This window comes from Cygnus atratus, chromosome 7 (genome assembly GCF_013377495.2).
Source record: "Cygnus atratus isolate AKBS03 ecotype Queensland, Australia chromosome 7, CAtr_DNAZoo_HiC_assembly, whole genome shotgun sequence".
NCBI classification, from domain to species: Eukaryota; Metazoa; Chordata; class Aves; order Anseriformes; family Anatidae; genus Cygnus; species Cygnus atratus.
In genome coordinates, this window is record NC_066368.1 from 24,410,943 (window position 1) to 24,425,271 (window position 14,329).

The following is a 14,329-nucleotide window of genomic DNA, read 5'->3' on the forward strand; positions in this document are numbered from 1 at the left end:
TCACCCAGTCTCCATCTGGTACGCACGGAATAACTGGGCTGTCAGGTGAAGAAAAACTGCATTCAGAGTCAAGCCACTTTGAAACAACGAGATTTCTAGTGACAGAAAAGCATGCTAGTTGATACAGATGACTTAATTAAAACATCATGTCTGAGTCCAAACATGGCAGAAATTACAACAGCACTTAGCAGAAAACAGTGTGACAGGGACGTATCTCCTCAGCCCCCGAAACGACAGCTAACAGAGCCCTGGGACCCTATGCTGGAACACCCGTGGCATCTATTCTGATGGTCTTGTGACAGCAGAGACCGAGCCCTTCCTCCTTCATTATTTAGGTGGGATTGTTTAGTTAGAATAGGAGTGGTAATACAAACCACATCACAGAAATCCCCACTGAGAGTCTGTCACAACTACAAGGACCCAGAGCAGCACAGCTCTTGCTTTGTGTGAAGAGTTTCTAACACAAGAGCTAGTCTACTTTTAAAAATACTGAAAAGCCAAATAAAGAGCCAATAGATCCATAACTGCACCAAGGAAAAAGCGTTCAAACAGATCTGCTTCATCTGGATAGGCGGCCAGGACACCCGAACAAAAGCATTTCCAACACGATTCCTGAGCCTTTCCTATCTCTTAGAAAGGCCAACACCTCACATCAGAGTTGTGTTTGTGTGCTTCCCTGGAACTCAGAAGGTACATCACACATTTGGTGTATTTAGGCTGGTAAGTCATAACGTTTAGAGACCCCCTGGAGCAAGCCAGTGTGTGTGTGCATGCAGAAACCATTTTGTGCTACTAAGTGAACTCGTATAGCTGAGGCAGTCAGTCACAGAGCATACAAATGTTTATGGTTAGACATCAGGAAATCAATAATGACCACCACCAGAAAACCCCCCATCAGCAGCCTGGAGAGTACAAATTAATTGAGGCAGCATCTAAGTGCCAGCCGGCTAAAGAGGCAGCAAAGCAACTTCTAGTAGGTGTGATTTTGCTATTTTTCTAGGGAGTAGAGCTCATATCAAGTCTTCTAGTAGAGTGTCAATGTCAGCACAAGAAGTCCTACCTGGCGAGTCATTACGAAATAAGCGTACATTGCCATGGCACTACCATAGGTGATGAAATAGGTGACTGGTTCCATAATGTCCCAAGAATACTCCCACCAGGTGAGGCGGGCCAGAATCCCAAACTGAGTGGCCATGTAGGCCAGCCCTCCCCACAACACCAAGGTCGTCCTCTTCTCTGCTTTCCTGCTGAGCTCCAGCCTAACCTGCAAAAAACAGAAGCACATGCCTTTTATTCTCAGAAAAATACATCGATAGGTAAGGTAAAAGTAACACCTTGTATCTATATTTAATGTTAAGTTGGGACATGATCGAGTCTAGGTTATGCAGACAACTCTAGACTTTTCCATCAGTATCTTGCCATCATCCATATTTCACTCTGAGCATGCTTTGGATACTTTGCAAAGCTGCTTATTCCTGTGTTCAGAAACATTCTGTTGTATTAGCCCCAGTCTCTATTAGCAGGTTCATTTCCATTTCACATAAAGCAAGGAAACAATATTTCTACAGACATCAGAAACAGATGTACTTTGGTATACACAGAGGCAACTTCTTCAGTGATCTCAAACATATTTGAAGCATGCCGGGGCTTAATTAAAACATCGACATGACTTAAGACTGCATTTAGAGGATAAGTAAAATACAAACGAGAAGCTTCTCACTTTTTCTAGCGGTGCTAGTTGCTCCTTCAGTTCCTCTAGTCTCCCTATGAGCTCCTTCTCTTTGTTCAGCTGGTGCTCCTCAATGCACAAGGCGGTATACAACTGCTGAACCAATGTCTTGACATCATTCAGCGTAGTTGCATTTTCATGGCTCAAGAGCTCTAGGAAAGAAAAAGACTGCTTTATATGCATTTATCCACAGGACTTCTTGCACACAATTCAGAAACTGCTATTACTCCGCACAGGAAACATTTGAAACAATCCTTCTAACACAAAAGCCTCTGGAAGAGTTCCAGCACTCTAAGATAATGCAACGTCTTTCAAAGAAAACCAGGCTTTATTATCGGATATTCCTAAAGTTTGATAAGAACAGGAAGAAGATGCATGCTAAGAGCTTGCCAGATATCAACAGCTACTTTTGATCTGTAGTTAAATGCAAGACTCAGCGAAGACAAGTGAACAACTAGTATGATCGATCACATCAGCTGCCAGGCCATCAGCAACTCTAGTCCTTGACTATGGCAGCCACTGATCTTAGGTCAGTGGCTCCAAGAATATGCAGTCTTATAATTATTTTGAGTACTGATGCCAGGAATTGTTTCCCAATACTCAGGGGGCAACTCTCTGAGGAGCTGCCTACAGGGCGATGAAATCCTCCCCTCCACATTTAAAGACAGGTAGTGACACAGCCACTGCCTGAAACAGCCCATAGCCCTGCACTGCAGCACAAAAAGGATCCCTGTGGGAAAGCAGCCTATAAAGGAGCTGTGACCACTGACATTGTACTACACAGCCCACATGGGAAAAAAGTAAGTATAAAGCAAAATAACTCAACATTAGGCAAATAAAGTAGCATCCTTGGGCTTGTACCTTAGGTTACGAAGAACAAATTTATGAACAGAGATAACACAACCAACAGAAAACCTGCAGCAACCTGCCTTCTGGGAAGGTAGACTTGGCCTATAACTCTTGAAAGAGCAGCAAACAAAAGAGCGATTGATGACAAGCAGATGACAAGCTAGGGACAGCTTAAGCTGCAGCCCAAGAGAAAGAAGTGACTCAGTGGTCTGTGCCAAGGTACGCAGTAAGCAAACTGCACGCATCCCAGCTAAGCATCTTCTACTCCACTGTGAAGAAGCAGCCCATGTGACCCTACTGAAGTGACTATCAAGAGATAGTTAGTGCTTAAGTGTCTGGGCACACACATTTCAAAATACACAGCGTGATTTTGTAAAGAAGGAAAAGCAATAGCTAAAAGTTGAACAGAATTCATCTCAGTGCCTCCTTACAGGCACATCCATTTCAGTACAAGCTAACTATAGAAATCTCCTTGACAAATGAATCAGAGGCGGCAATTTCACATAACCTAGGCGATCCCAGAGCTCACCTGCCAGCAAAACACTGGTATAGCATATGAGCAAGCTAACCAAAATCACGCCAACTCCTTGGCACAGACTTGGCTCTCTCCAACACTTTGAGAGCAGGCTGTATGAATTGCCTTGCCCCAGGACAGCAGTTTCTCCAGTGCAGAAACAGACACAACATTTGCATTCTCACTAAGTTGAGTTGAAAGTTAGAGTGGACACCAGCTAGGCCTGATACCAATGCCTGCTCTCAGGTGCTAACAACTGGAAGAGATGCCTTTGTAAAATCCTCAAGGACTCCACTTCTCTGGCTTACAAAGTCTTAAGCATGTGAAAACACTGCGCTTAGGACACAGAGCAGCAGAGTGAGAGAGCAACTGTTCTTCTGCGCTGTTCACATCTCAGTTAGATATCCCGTCTTAATGGAGAGTTTTCTCTTAAAGGGCTTTTAAGGAGAGAGGAGCAAACATCTCTATTAGAGGTCAGCCTAAGCCACAGACAGGAGAGAAGCAGCATCTCACCCAACGCTGCACTCCCAGATTTGAGTGGGAGGATGCTAAGGACAAGTGGCTGCACACAGATCTCTCAGTCATCAGAAGTTGATTTTTTACTTGCTATCTTTATGTTGTGAACAAGAACACTAGAATTGATTTTTATTTCCAACATTCTAAGTACCACACTTTGCAGAAACAAAAATCTTCACTGTCAAGTGGGATAACAGTTCTTCCAAATCAGATAAGTTTAATTCCCATTTTATATTCAAATACTTCATAATGACTTAAAGGTTAAATTACTTCTTGTACTTATTCATTTATTTCTCTTGTGAGGGATGCTGGCCCTGTAAAGAATGAATATTTGCTTTTCATCACTACTCTACGATTACTTGGAAATACCTCAGTAGGACTACAAGGGTTGGATTAAAAACTGCGAGCTTTCCTTCAGAGAAAAACTTTGCGTTCTTAAACAAGGTAGAAAAACATACTGCAATTTAACAGGCAAGTGACTACTGAAATGCCTTTCTGACATCCACAAGAACCACGCTGGTTTACCTCTCTTTGGTGGTCTAACATGGTACGTGACATCATTAATGATCAGTTTGAAGTCATCCAGTAGAAGCAAATCTATGCCTGTGGAGGAGGCAACACGTGTGCCATCTGTAAGGCAAACACAACTCATTAGTAGAGGCAAAGAACCTAAATATGTCACAGCTAAGCAAGCTGTAATGCCATCCAGCTGGGGGACTTGCACATTTTCCTGCAGACAATACTCTTTGTCAAGCCAGACCTACAGAGTGGGAGATCTTGCATGGCAAACACTAGCTAAGCTATGATGCATCTGCTTTCCTGTATTTGTGATGTTTTGGGTCATCTTGTAAAAGGCAGCTCCTTTCAACCCCACAGCATGAACATATTACCAAGTTCTGCAATACAATCCTCTTACGTGACCTTCACCTTTCCCCACTGGCATTAGAGATGATCAGACTTTCAAGGAAGTGGCTGCTTTGAAAGGACTCTCTTCTAAGACTTACTAATGTTTCAGAGCTTTGGTGACTAACAAATACATAATAATTGAACAAAACACAATGAAATAGGCCATTAAGTGAAATATGATGGAGTTCATAGCTAGGATATTTCCGTTGTACCACCTTTCACACCCACTTTCTAATTGATTATAAACTACTTGGTAACCCTCACCTTCAGGCTACATAGTAGGAAACTCACTTAAAGTATAGATATTAGACCTAATGGAGGTAAACTGAAAACACGTCCGTGGCAAATTTAAGGCCTTCAGGCAAAACCACCAGCAACAGCTGTGTACATATTCATCAGTAGCTTGAACACAGGCTAATGCTTTTTTCCACTTCTTTGTAACATCCTGTGCATTCTGAATGCTAACTTCATGTTACCAACCACCACCATTACAGCCTCGGGCAGCAGTCCCCCAGTATGCTGGTGTAAGTTCTCAGTGCTCCAGCACAGGCTACTACTACATTCCGTGTTTTGAAGTCATTCCATACAAGCAGACAGGCAACAAAGATAACGTCCTTATTGTTAGGGAATCTTTGAGGCTGAAAGCTAAGCATTAAGAATGTTTTCCTCCTCTATCACTCTGCAATCCAATTTCCTTGGCAAACCTGACCAAAGACAAATACTCCTACTCTAGAAGTGACATTTCTACTTTCTGGGGAACATCTGAGAACTCACACCTTATCAAGCTTTTACTTAAAAAGGGAAAGGCTGGATAAAAATATCTGTCAAGCGAGTAAATCAATTACTTTGTAAACAACAGTACCTGCTGAGTAGATTGCAACCCGATCGATTCCTCGGTCCTCTGCTTGCAGCTGTTGTAAAAACACACCGACAGAGTCTGAGATAGGTTTAAGCGTGAACTGGCAACGTTCACGCCGAGATGGAAGATTCACAGAGATCACAGGTAACCCGTTTTGGTAAACCACCGTCACTTCTAAAAAAAAAAAGAAAGATGAAAACAAAAATTATCCTTAAAAATGAACAGATCTTCTCATAATAATTGTGTCTGTCCTACAGAGACAAAGCAAATACGGTTAGGAGATCAACATGAAACAAACTTGAAATTTTTGGTTCATCTTCTATCACGAGATGTGTCCTTCATTGACAAAAACCTGAGACACATCAGAAGCTTTCTCTCCCATTAATTTGGCAGTGTCTATTAAGCTCTCAGTGCCACGTGGAAAAGTAAAAACAGAAGATAGTTCCTCTAAGCACAATGACTAGATTTTGAGAACCAGAAAATTTTGGACGAGGGAAGACCGGAACTACACAATTTAGCAGGATTTACGGCCCAGAAGACAAAGGCAGATTGCGTATATTAGGAAACATCAAGTAAGGACCTACTTCAGACCTAAACAAAAATAAAATGGCTTGGTTTCCTGCTTTGTCCTGAGGCAACAAATATTTAAGAGAGCAGTCAGGAGTATTAGGTGGTAGAAACAGCAGTCTGAGTTTAAGCTTCAAGGTCATTTCATCTAAAATTCATGGGATCAATACACTTCCTACTTCAGAAGACGGACATTACTTCTTAGGTGTATATAAAACGATATTTTCCATTTCTTTAGTGCTGTCAGGAGCTTTTTCAAAAGAGTTCTTAAGGATTTCATTGCACCTTTCTAAAATTGTGGTGACCTGTATGAACTGTAAGCTAGTTATTATTATACTGCCAGCAAGACAGCCCACTCTGCGTGCTTCAGGATAGCCATACATAGAAAAGAAAAGTTCCAAGTTCAAACTCCCTAAACCCTCCACTGAGTCACAAACAGTCCAAACCTCCCCAAATGCAGTAGTTGCTAAGATATAGCAGCACACCTAAAAATGATTCACTTGGGATTGTTGCGTATTTTTCTTATGTAAAGACGTACTGTTTTTTGTTGCAGAGAGCATTTGCCATGTCTCAAGGATTATGCAGTCGCACCCACCCACACTGCACCTGGCTTAGTGCTTGCACCTGTTGTAGCTACGGCCAGCTACACAAACCATACCATCCAAACTCATCCAGCTCCTGTGCTGACATTCCAAGCTGATTCAAGCAGCTAACAAAGTTACAAAGTAGAGGCAAATAAACACGTTTTATCTACCAAAAGCAGCTATTCCCAGCATCCTGCTGTTCAGAAAGTTGTGCAGCCACAGCCTCTGTAACTCCCTGTTCAGGTCAATTGCTGCCAGATGATGAACTCTTATATAGCAACATCATTCACACACCAGGACATGTCCTGGGGCAACGTGCCTTTCTGGGAAGGGAGGCTCCTGGATGTTGAGAAAGGCTGCACAAGTGCCGCACACTTTTACAAGGAAGAGCAGCTCTCTCAGGCTTTGAGCTTATTGTCACATGCCTTCATAAACTGAATAAAGCATATAAAGCCTTCTTCCCTCTTCCAGGGGACTGCTATCCAGTGCTGACAGAGATGTCCTCATGTCATCCTGAAAGAGTAGGTAGAGGTGACTAGATATGGACATCTAAAATAGATGAAGAATCTCAGCAGGCCCCAGTACTTGGAAACCGCTAAGTGCCTATTCTCAAGATTCAGTCACACCTGACAGAATTTCAGTAGCTTTATTGTTTCACTGCTTAAAACTCAGTCAGATATTTACTGGAAAAAATAAAGCAAGCTGCCAGTTTATTTGGACAGTTAGACAAAATTTCAAGCTCCACATCAGCAGCTGTTGTGACACGAGCTATCAGATTTTGCAGTCATGCACTCCAGCACTTGAGCAAGGGGCTGGTAAGAAATGTAAGAGCATTAACTACACTTGTGATTTTTCCACATAAGATAGCAGGCTCAAAAGGAATGATCAACATGTTTAGAAGCTTAAAACAGCCAACAAAGTACTGAATTCATTGATTCTGTGAGCAGCACGTACAACATTAACGTATGTACTGCTTATATAACCACAAGACTGCTGCAGAGAGCTCAACTGACATGAAAAACATTATTTAAAACACCACTTGACCATATAGTGAGCAAGTTCATTGTAGAAGGGAACAGATAAGAGTGCTTGCACCAATTCCTTTCTGTTTCTCCTGAGAGAAAAACCCAGCTCCAGGACTGTCTGCTGCGAGGGAAGTACACGCAGCTCCAGCTTGGTCATGTTTTACCCTGCACAGACCAGCTGGAGACTGCAGCAACAAATGCAGTGGGTCACTGTGTGTCACCAGCACCAGAAGTGTGCACAGATCCAGCTGAGGTGAAGCATCAGAGACCCAACTGTTTCTTCAGAGGACAGACTCCCTAAGTCTGGAATCACAGCTGTTTTACATTTTCCCTGCAAAAAGCTTGTAGAAGCCATTCCCACCAGTGAATTATGCTAGAGAAAGTCTATAATTCCAGTTTGATCCTCGCATTGCCTCCCACACAAGTTATGTCTGGTCAGATTTTTACTGCATTGAAGGGGGAAGAGCTCCGAGGCAAACCAAAAACCCAACAAAACAAGGGGCTTGTCAATAACACAGACCTAGCAAACTGCAACAGACAGCCGCAGTAAAAGTTATTAACAAGCAATAAAGCTGTCTGCCTTCTCTTCTGCTCTGACAGCCCTATGGATGGCCTGCAAGAGGAAAACTCCAACTATTTGGACAAAGCATCTTGGCATTTCACTAATTATAGAGGTAAGATTTTAGCTAGTCATTTTAGCTAGTCATCTCTGATCAAGTTTTAAGCCAGTATTTAGGTGCATGGGACAAATAAAATAGGTAATTGATACCGGCACTTGCAGACACCTACTAGCCGGCCAAGAATGCTGCTAAATAAGACCATGGAGGATTTTAAAAGCTTTACATGCTGTATTAAGCATGAGCTCTCTTTGAGGCATGAATTCCATCCATACGCCACAAAGTTTTGAACCAGCTGTATGTGCGCAGGTCTTCAGTACTTTTTTTTTTAAAAAAAAGATGTCAAGAACAACTTAAGCAACACATTAAGAAAAAAGCTACAATAAAAAAGGGGTGGTCAGAGAGATCAGCATTGAACATCTACTGCTGGTAAATGCAAAGTTACTGGAAAAAATAAGAGAAACACTCAAGCATAACATAAGAAGGGGTAAATCAAATCAGGCAAGTATCTACACACTTAAATTATCTTCTCAACCGTATGTTTGTTCTCTACACTTCTATTTAAACCGTCCAGTTCTTATTTTGAGGTCTCCATAGCAGTGCTGTTCCCTTTGTGTTTGCACACAGTCACTCTCCTGGCAGGGAGAGCAGTTGTGGCTGAGCCCTTCACTTTGTTAGCTTTCAGGCTTTGTTAACAAGCCTTAATGAGAAGAGGACCCTCCAACTGCTGGTGTCAGTCAGCATAAGCATGTCAGCCTCTGTGCTCAGCATACAGATGTTAAGCAGGCAGGCATCTCAAAGCTGTTTGTTTCCCTCTTTGCTTAGGGAGATTTTTAAAGTTCCACCTACCTCAGCAGCGTGTTCTTTTGCTTTATGTTATGACCTTATCACAAAAAGCTTAATGCTTGAGCTGTCCCAGAATTTAAATAAAGGAACAAAACACTGCCTTGGTTTCACAACTCATTTACAGCAGCAAACGCAATGCTTTCAACCGTTTGAGTGGCTGGTATGAACTGTGTTTTCATCACATTAAAAAGTTAACAAGACATGCAGTATCCTGAAAGGTAGGCATCACACAGAGCTCACAGCTACATCAGGAGGAAACCTGGCAAAAATTTTGGACAGTTGCATGCAATGACATCCCTTCTCCAGAAAGCCTGTCCAGTTTTGTAAGAACAGTTATTAGAAAAGTTGACTGTTTCCTTGATTCTTCTTGATTGACTTTGTTGTCACTTCCTCAGTTCGAAAGTGAATTACCTTCCAGCCAGCAAAGCCTCAACCAGAAAAGGGGTCAAGGAACATGACTCAAGCTGAACACAAGCCAAAAGTTTCTCTGTGTCACTCACCATCAGAGGGCACTACCGTACTGCAATAGACCACTCTTACACTCTGCCAAGGAGAAAGCCTCTGATGCACCTAGAAAATACAAGCACAGCAAAAGGACAAACGTTCAGTCACGCTATCCGGCAGAATCGCACCCCACTGCCACCTCCTGTCCCCTCTCCCGCCATCCCCTGCCCTGACGCCCGGGCATTTCCTCCAACAAACCCGAGACCTGGCGAGAACAGCCCCTTCCTGCCATCTGCCGCCCAGCAGGGCTCTGCCCCTCGGCCAAGCTCACCCTACACATCTCCCAGCATATTTAGTTTCAAGTGAGAACGTGCAAGGGAACAGCTGGGGTTTTGCTCCCCTTAACATAAAAAAAAGCCACAGTAAGCTAGTTTTTAGAAATTCAATTCAGACTACCATGCAGACATGGAAAGGAGAAATCCCACAAACATCAGTTCTCAAAAGTTAAGATCCAGCATACCATTGGGAAGGTTTAGGGAGTTCTGGATTACAAGGTTCATTCTCTTAGGTTGTTTTCTCTGCTGAATTATATTATTTTTCCTCCCTTACAGAGATGGAAGCCAAACTAAGATACAAGTAGTAAACATGCCTGTTCATAGATAGAACAAATTGTCCAAGACAGAAACAAAAACTGCGATACCAAGCTATAAAAAGAATAAGCCTAATAAGAGAGGGAAGCGCGTGAATGGTTCATATGTTCTTCAACCTTGGCAAGGGACTAATTTGTTCATGAAAGCCTACAATCAGCCTGATTGTAGCCTGTCTTCTAGGATAAGTTACTTTATATTAGTTATACACTAACAGACCACTCTCCCCCCCCCCCAGTAAAATTACAATTCTGGCAAAGAGAAGCTCCATTTTTACCAAAACAGTAAGGCATAACACCAGCTCCCCTCTGCCTCAGAGGTATATATTCAAGTGACTGCCACCCAGATTTTTCAACAGCTATGGTCCAACACAGGCATTCCTGGGGATTTTTGTTCGCTGTTTTTAAACTACAGCTGCCAAGCCTGCATTCCTATAAAGGTATCCCACAGGTAGGGCTTGCTTTAAGTAAATTTCTAATGGAAGCTTGGAAACAAAGCCCTGAAATAATCAAAGGCTGTTGATTATTTCTCTGCCAAACTGTCCAGATTTCCACATTTTGCAAGGTTGCTTTCAATAACCTACTTAAAGAAGCTTTCTCTGCTACTTTTCTTCTGGAGCCTGCTATGTAAATCGAGGACAGCTTCAGCTGCATTAGTCTCGAAAGCAGGACCTATGCCCAGACAGTCGGGGCATTGACAGCTCTGGGAATTCACTCTAGCTCATGTTGTATTGACACTCCATTTTTCCCAGTCTTGACAATGAAAATCATTGAAGTCATTTTCAATTTTGCTTGTTGCTGCAACAGCATTTTCAGCCTCTGACAATGGAGTCAGGGAACTAACAGCAAAGAGGAACTCCGCGTTCAACAGCTGTAACAGAAGTCAGCAGCAGCACAGTTTGGAACGGGTAAAGTTAAAAAAAAACAACACTACATTGGGAACCAAAGGGCAAATTTGCCTTTTGACATTTGAAAATAGCAAGTCTTCTGGACCGATAAGCACCCCTGTGCTACTGCTGAGCAACCAGGAATCCACCCCACCTGAAGAAAAAAATTTTTTAATGAAAAAAGAAGAGCAAACCACACAGGTACAGCCACACATTTTGGACAAATCAAGCCCCCCAGCCTTGGCATCACTACTACATCATGGAAAAGTCAGAAGCTGCATGCCACGTACAAGCCAGATTTGAGCTTCTATTTAGAGTTTTACTGGATGAGGGAAAACCTCCATAAGAACGCAAAAAAAAAATCCCCAAACACCTGACCAGTTCCTATTTCAAACCACCAACCTGAATTGTAATCCTTCTGAAAACACTATACTATCTGGTGTGATACTAAGTGTGCAGAATTTATTCAGTGAGACAGAACCATCTGTGAGAGCACTTTCACAACACACTGGTTTTGTATTTATTTCACTCGATCCCATGGCAGAGCTGTGCTTCTCACAGCTTTACTCTTCCCTTTTATATGGCATTAATCATCTATTTTTGAAATACTGCACACCAGGAGCCTGCCTTCCTACCAGATTTGCACAGCAGCCCAAAAGTTTTAGTAGCTGTTTTCAGAAAAATCCTACAACCCACTAAACCCAGGTTTATCTCACCACAAAACAGCTATATAACTGAAAGATTTTATCAGCTAGCATCTGTAATGACTTACCTTAAGGCCATGAACATTTAACAGGTACAAGCTAGCTCCAAAAAGCTCCTTGCCTTTACATGACACAGGCAAAACAAGTTGAAAAACAGAGCTTGTTAGATGACTACTAAAAAGTTGAGGTGTCCTCAGATGCAGCCTCTTTGACAATTTTTTCACCCCCCCGAAGGTGTGCCCCAACTCTACGTTTCGCTAACCACACAGCCGTACACCACTGCTGCATTTTATAGAAAGAGACATTGGTTAAACCTATCATATCTGTCACTGCTGCAGTTCTGAACTGCGCCTTGCAATGCTGCTGTCAGAAACCTCTAATCTAGGAAAGCAGTCTCTACTGGTTAGAGGGAAAAAGAGGAACAAATGAACTCCATGTCAGCACAGACCCAAACATCATCTCCTGCCATCCAAGGTTAGCGAGAGCTTGAGGAACCATCAATCTGTTTTATTCTTGAAGGGTGACTATTGTTTTAGAATTAAGATGGAGAGAAATGCCTCAACCCTTTATCCTACACGTCTACAATTCAACAGCTTTATGCAGAATTGCGACAGAAGGCTGAAGTTTGGGACTGAAGCAGTGCAGGGTAGAGGAGAGGAACTTGTTTCAAGCTTCACTGACCAGATCTCACGACAATTTGTCTGCAGTCAACAGCTCACTGCTTCAAAGAAATGTAGAATAACTACACCAGGGTTTCAGCTGCAAATTCCAAAGTGATATGTGGAGTATGAAAAGCACCAAATCCCAAACACTGACATGAGGAGCTTTAAGCACCAGCATGACTTGGTGAGTCTGAAGACAACACAAGCAGGAATTCACTTCTCACAACCACTGAATCCTTCGTTTCCTGTCTCACTGGTGCTAAGATACACCTTAAGACTCAGGGTTGCACAACAGAATGATTAAGGGAGCAAGAGTGGAAAAAAAATCCCAGTCCTCTGTCTAAAATAGCATTTTCTCCAGCCTTGTCAAGGTCTATATTGGACAATCCAAATGTCAGATACCAGCATCTCTAGAGGTCCTGGCATAGCTATCTCAAATCTATGCTGGTGACAAAGTTAATCAAAGCTGTAATAGAAGAACAGTCTTGTAGCTACCAGCAAGTGCTCTCTGACAGGAAAAGAGGGAGCAATCTGACAGAACTCACGTTCTACATTTTGTGTAATTACCAAATGACAGACTACCAAGTCTCTGAAGTCTGATTAAAAAGAGTTGTCCAGGAAATATAAGAAAGCATTTAAAAGGTGAATCTCCATCTGAAACACAAGTAAGACATGCTACTAGGTCATTACCTGGAGTGCAGTTAACCATCACATTGCAGAGCTTTTGTGAAATGCCAAGAATATTCCGTGCAAAAAAAAAAATTCACCCATGCTAAAACATTTTACAAGATACATTTGCAGCCGCCAGCCGCAACATTCGTCCCTGAAGGGCCTGCTTGAACTGAGGCTGCCCTAAGCCAGCCATGAAGCAGCTCACCTTTTCCAGGGGGCAACAGCTATTTTCCTCTAGCCCCGCTTTCACAGCATGAAAAAAAAACATCTTTTCAGGCTGTAACAGCAGTTATTGTAAAACCTCCTGGCCTGTATCTCAGTGACAAGAATTGCCGCAAGCTTCCCCGAGCAATCACAGTAACCCAAGCCACTCGCCTCAAAAGCGCCAAAGAGCTCCTTTCATCAATCTTACTTCAGGGCTCCAACTAGTTCTGCTCCTATACTCAGCCTGCTACATTTTTATCGCTCTCCAACAGTGCTTTCATTGTTAGTCATCAGGTCCTGCCCTCCCACCTTGCTCCCCCTCACACTGGGTACTTGCAAAGCGGAGGAAATGGAGTAAAATGGCGTTCTGACCAGAAATCTCTCATCCATCTTCCATGACATGTAGCTTACCAAGGGCTCGCAGGGCTGTTCCTCACACTTTTCCTGCCTCATTCCTCTTTTTCCAACATCTTTGCACATTTTCCTTATTTCCTCAGGGGTGCCAAGGGGCTCCGCTGTGCCCTGTGGTGGGGCTGCTGGAACCTTCTGGAATGTTCTGGAACCAGCCAGGGCAGCCCCACTTCTCCTCACAGAAACCCCACTGGACCCTCGTGGAACATTCTGGAACCAGCTGGGACAGCCCTGGTCTCCCCTCAGGGACCCCTGCTGGAACCTTCCAGAAGGTTCTGGAACCAACCCTGACCTCCTCTCAGAGACACCTCGGCCCCACTGCCAGCACCCAGGCACAGGCACCCAACACAGCAGCTACTGAAGCAAAGCTTGCAAGGGAGCCAGCCCCTCATGTATGCAGGGCTCTGGACACAGACAAGACCATTGTGGGCTCTCTGCTCCATTTTGCCCTCAGCACTCACTGTTGACACCACAAATACTTATCCCTCTCATTGGCTCTACGCCATTTTTACTATGGTTTCTCTCCTCCCTTAACCTTCTCTTTCATTCTAATCCCGCAACCAAAGCAAGTGAGCTAATGATAATAGTGAAAGATATCAATGTGACATCCCTGGAATCACATCTCAGGCTCAAAAGGAGGCAGGAAAATGCCTTTTGGACAAGGATGAACCTCTGGCAGTCCCTCAT

At 43.2% G+C, this 14,329-nt stretch overlaps 1 protein-coding gene across 3 annotated transcripts in view; it reads right to left on the reverse strand.

Annotated features, from left to right (window-relative positions):
* Window positions 1-14,329, reverse strand: part of MCU (mitochondrial calcium uniporter) — a 76,564-nt gene that overhangs the window by 3,774 nt on the left and 58,461 nt on the right. For all 3 annotated transcript variants that reach the window (XM_035554075.1, XM_035553989.2, XM_035554171.1), the window contains exons 2-6: window positions 9,513-9,582; window positions 5,377-5,547; window positions 4,134-4,238; window positions 1,721-1,881; window positions 1,061-1,264 (exon numbers count right to left, since the gene is read on the reverse strand). In XM_035554075.1, coding sequence (XP_035409968.1) covers window positions 1,061-1,264; window positions 1,721-1,881; window positions 4,134-4,238; window positions 5,377-5,547; window positions 9,513-9,582 — 711 coding nt within the window. The remainder of the gene's footprint in view (window positions 1-1,060; window positions 1,265-1,720; window positions 1,882-4,133; window positions 4,239-5,376; window positions 5,548-9,512; window positions 9,583-14,329) is intronic.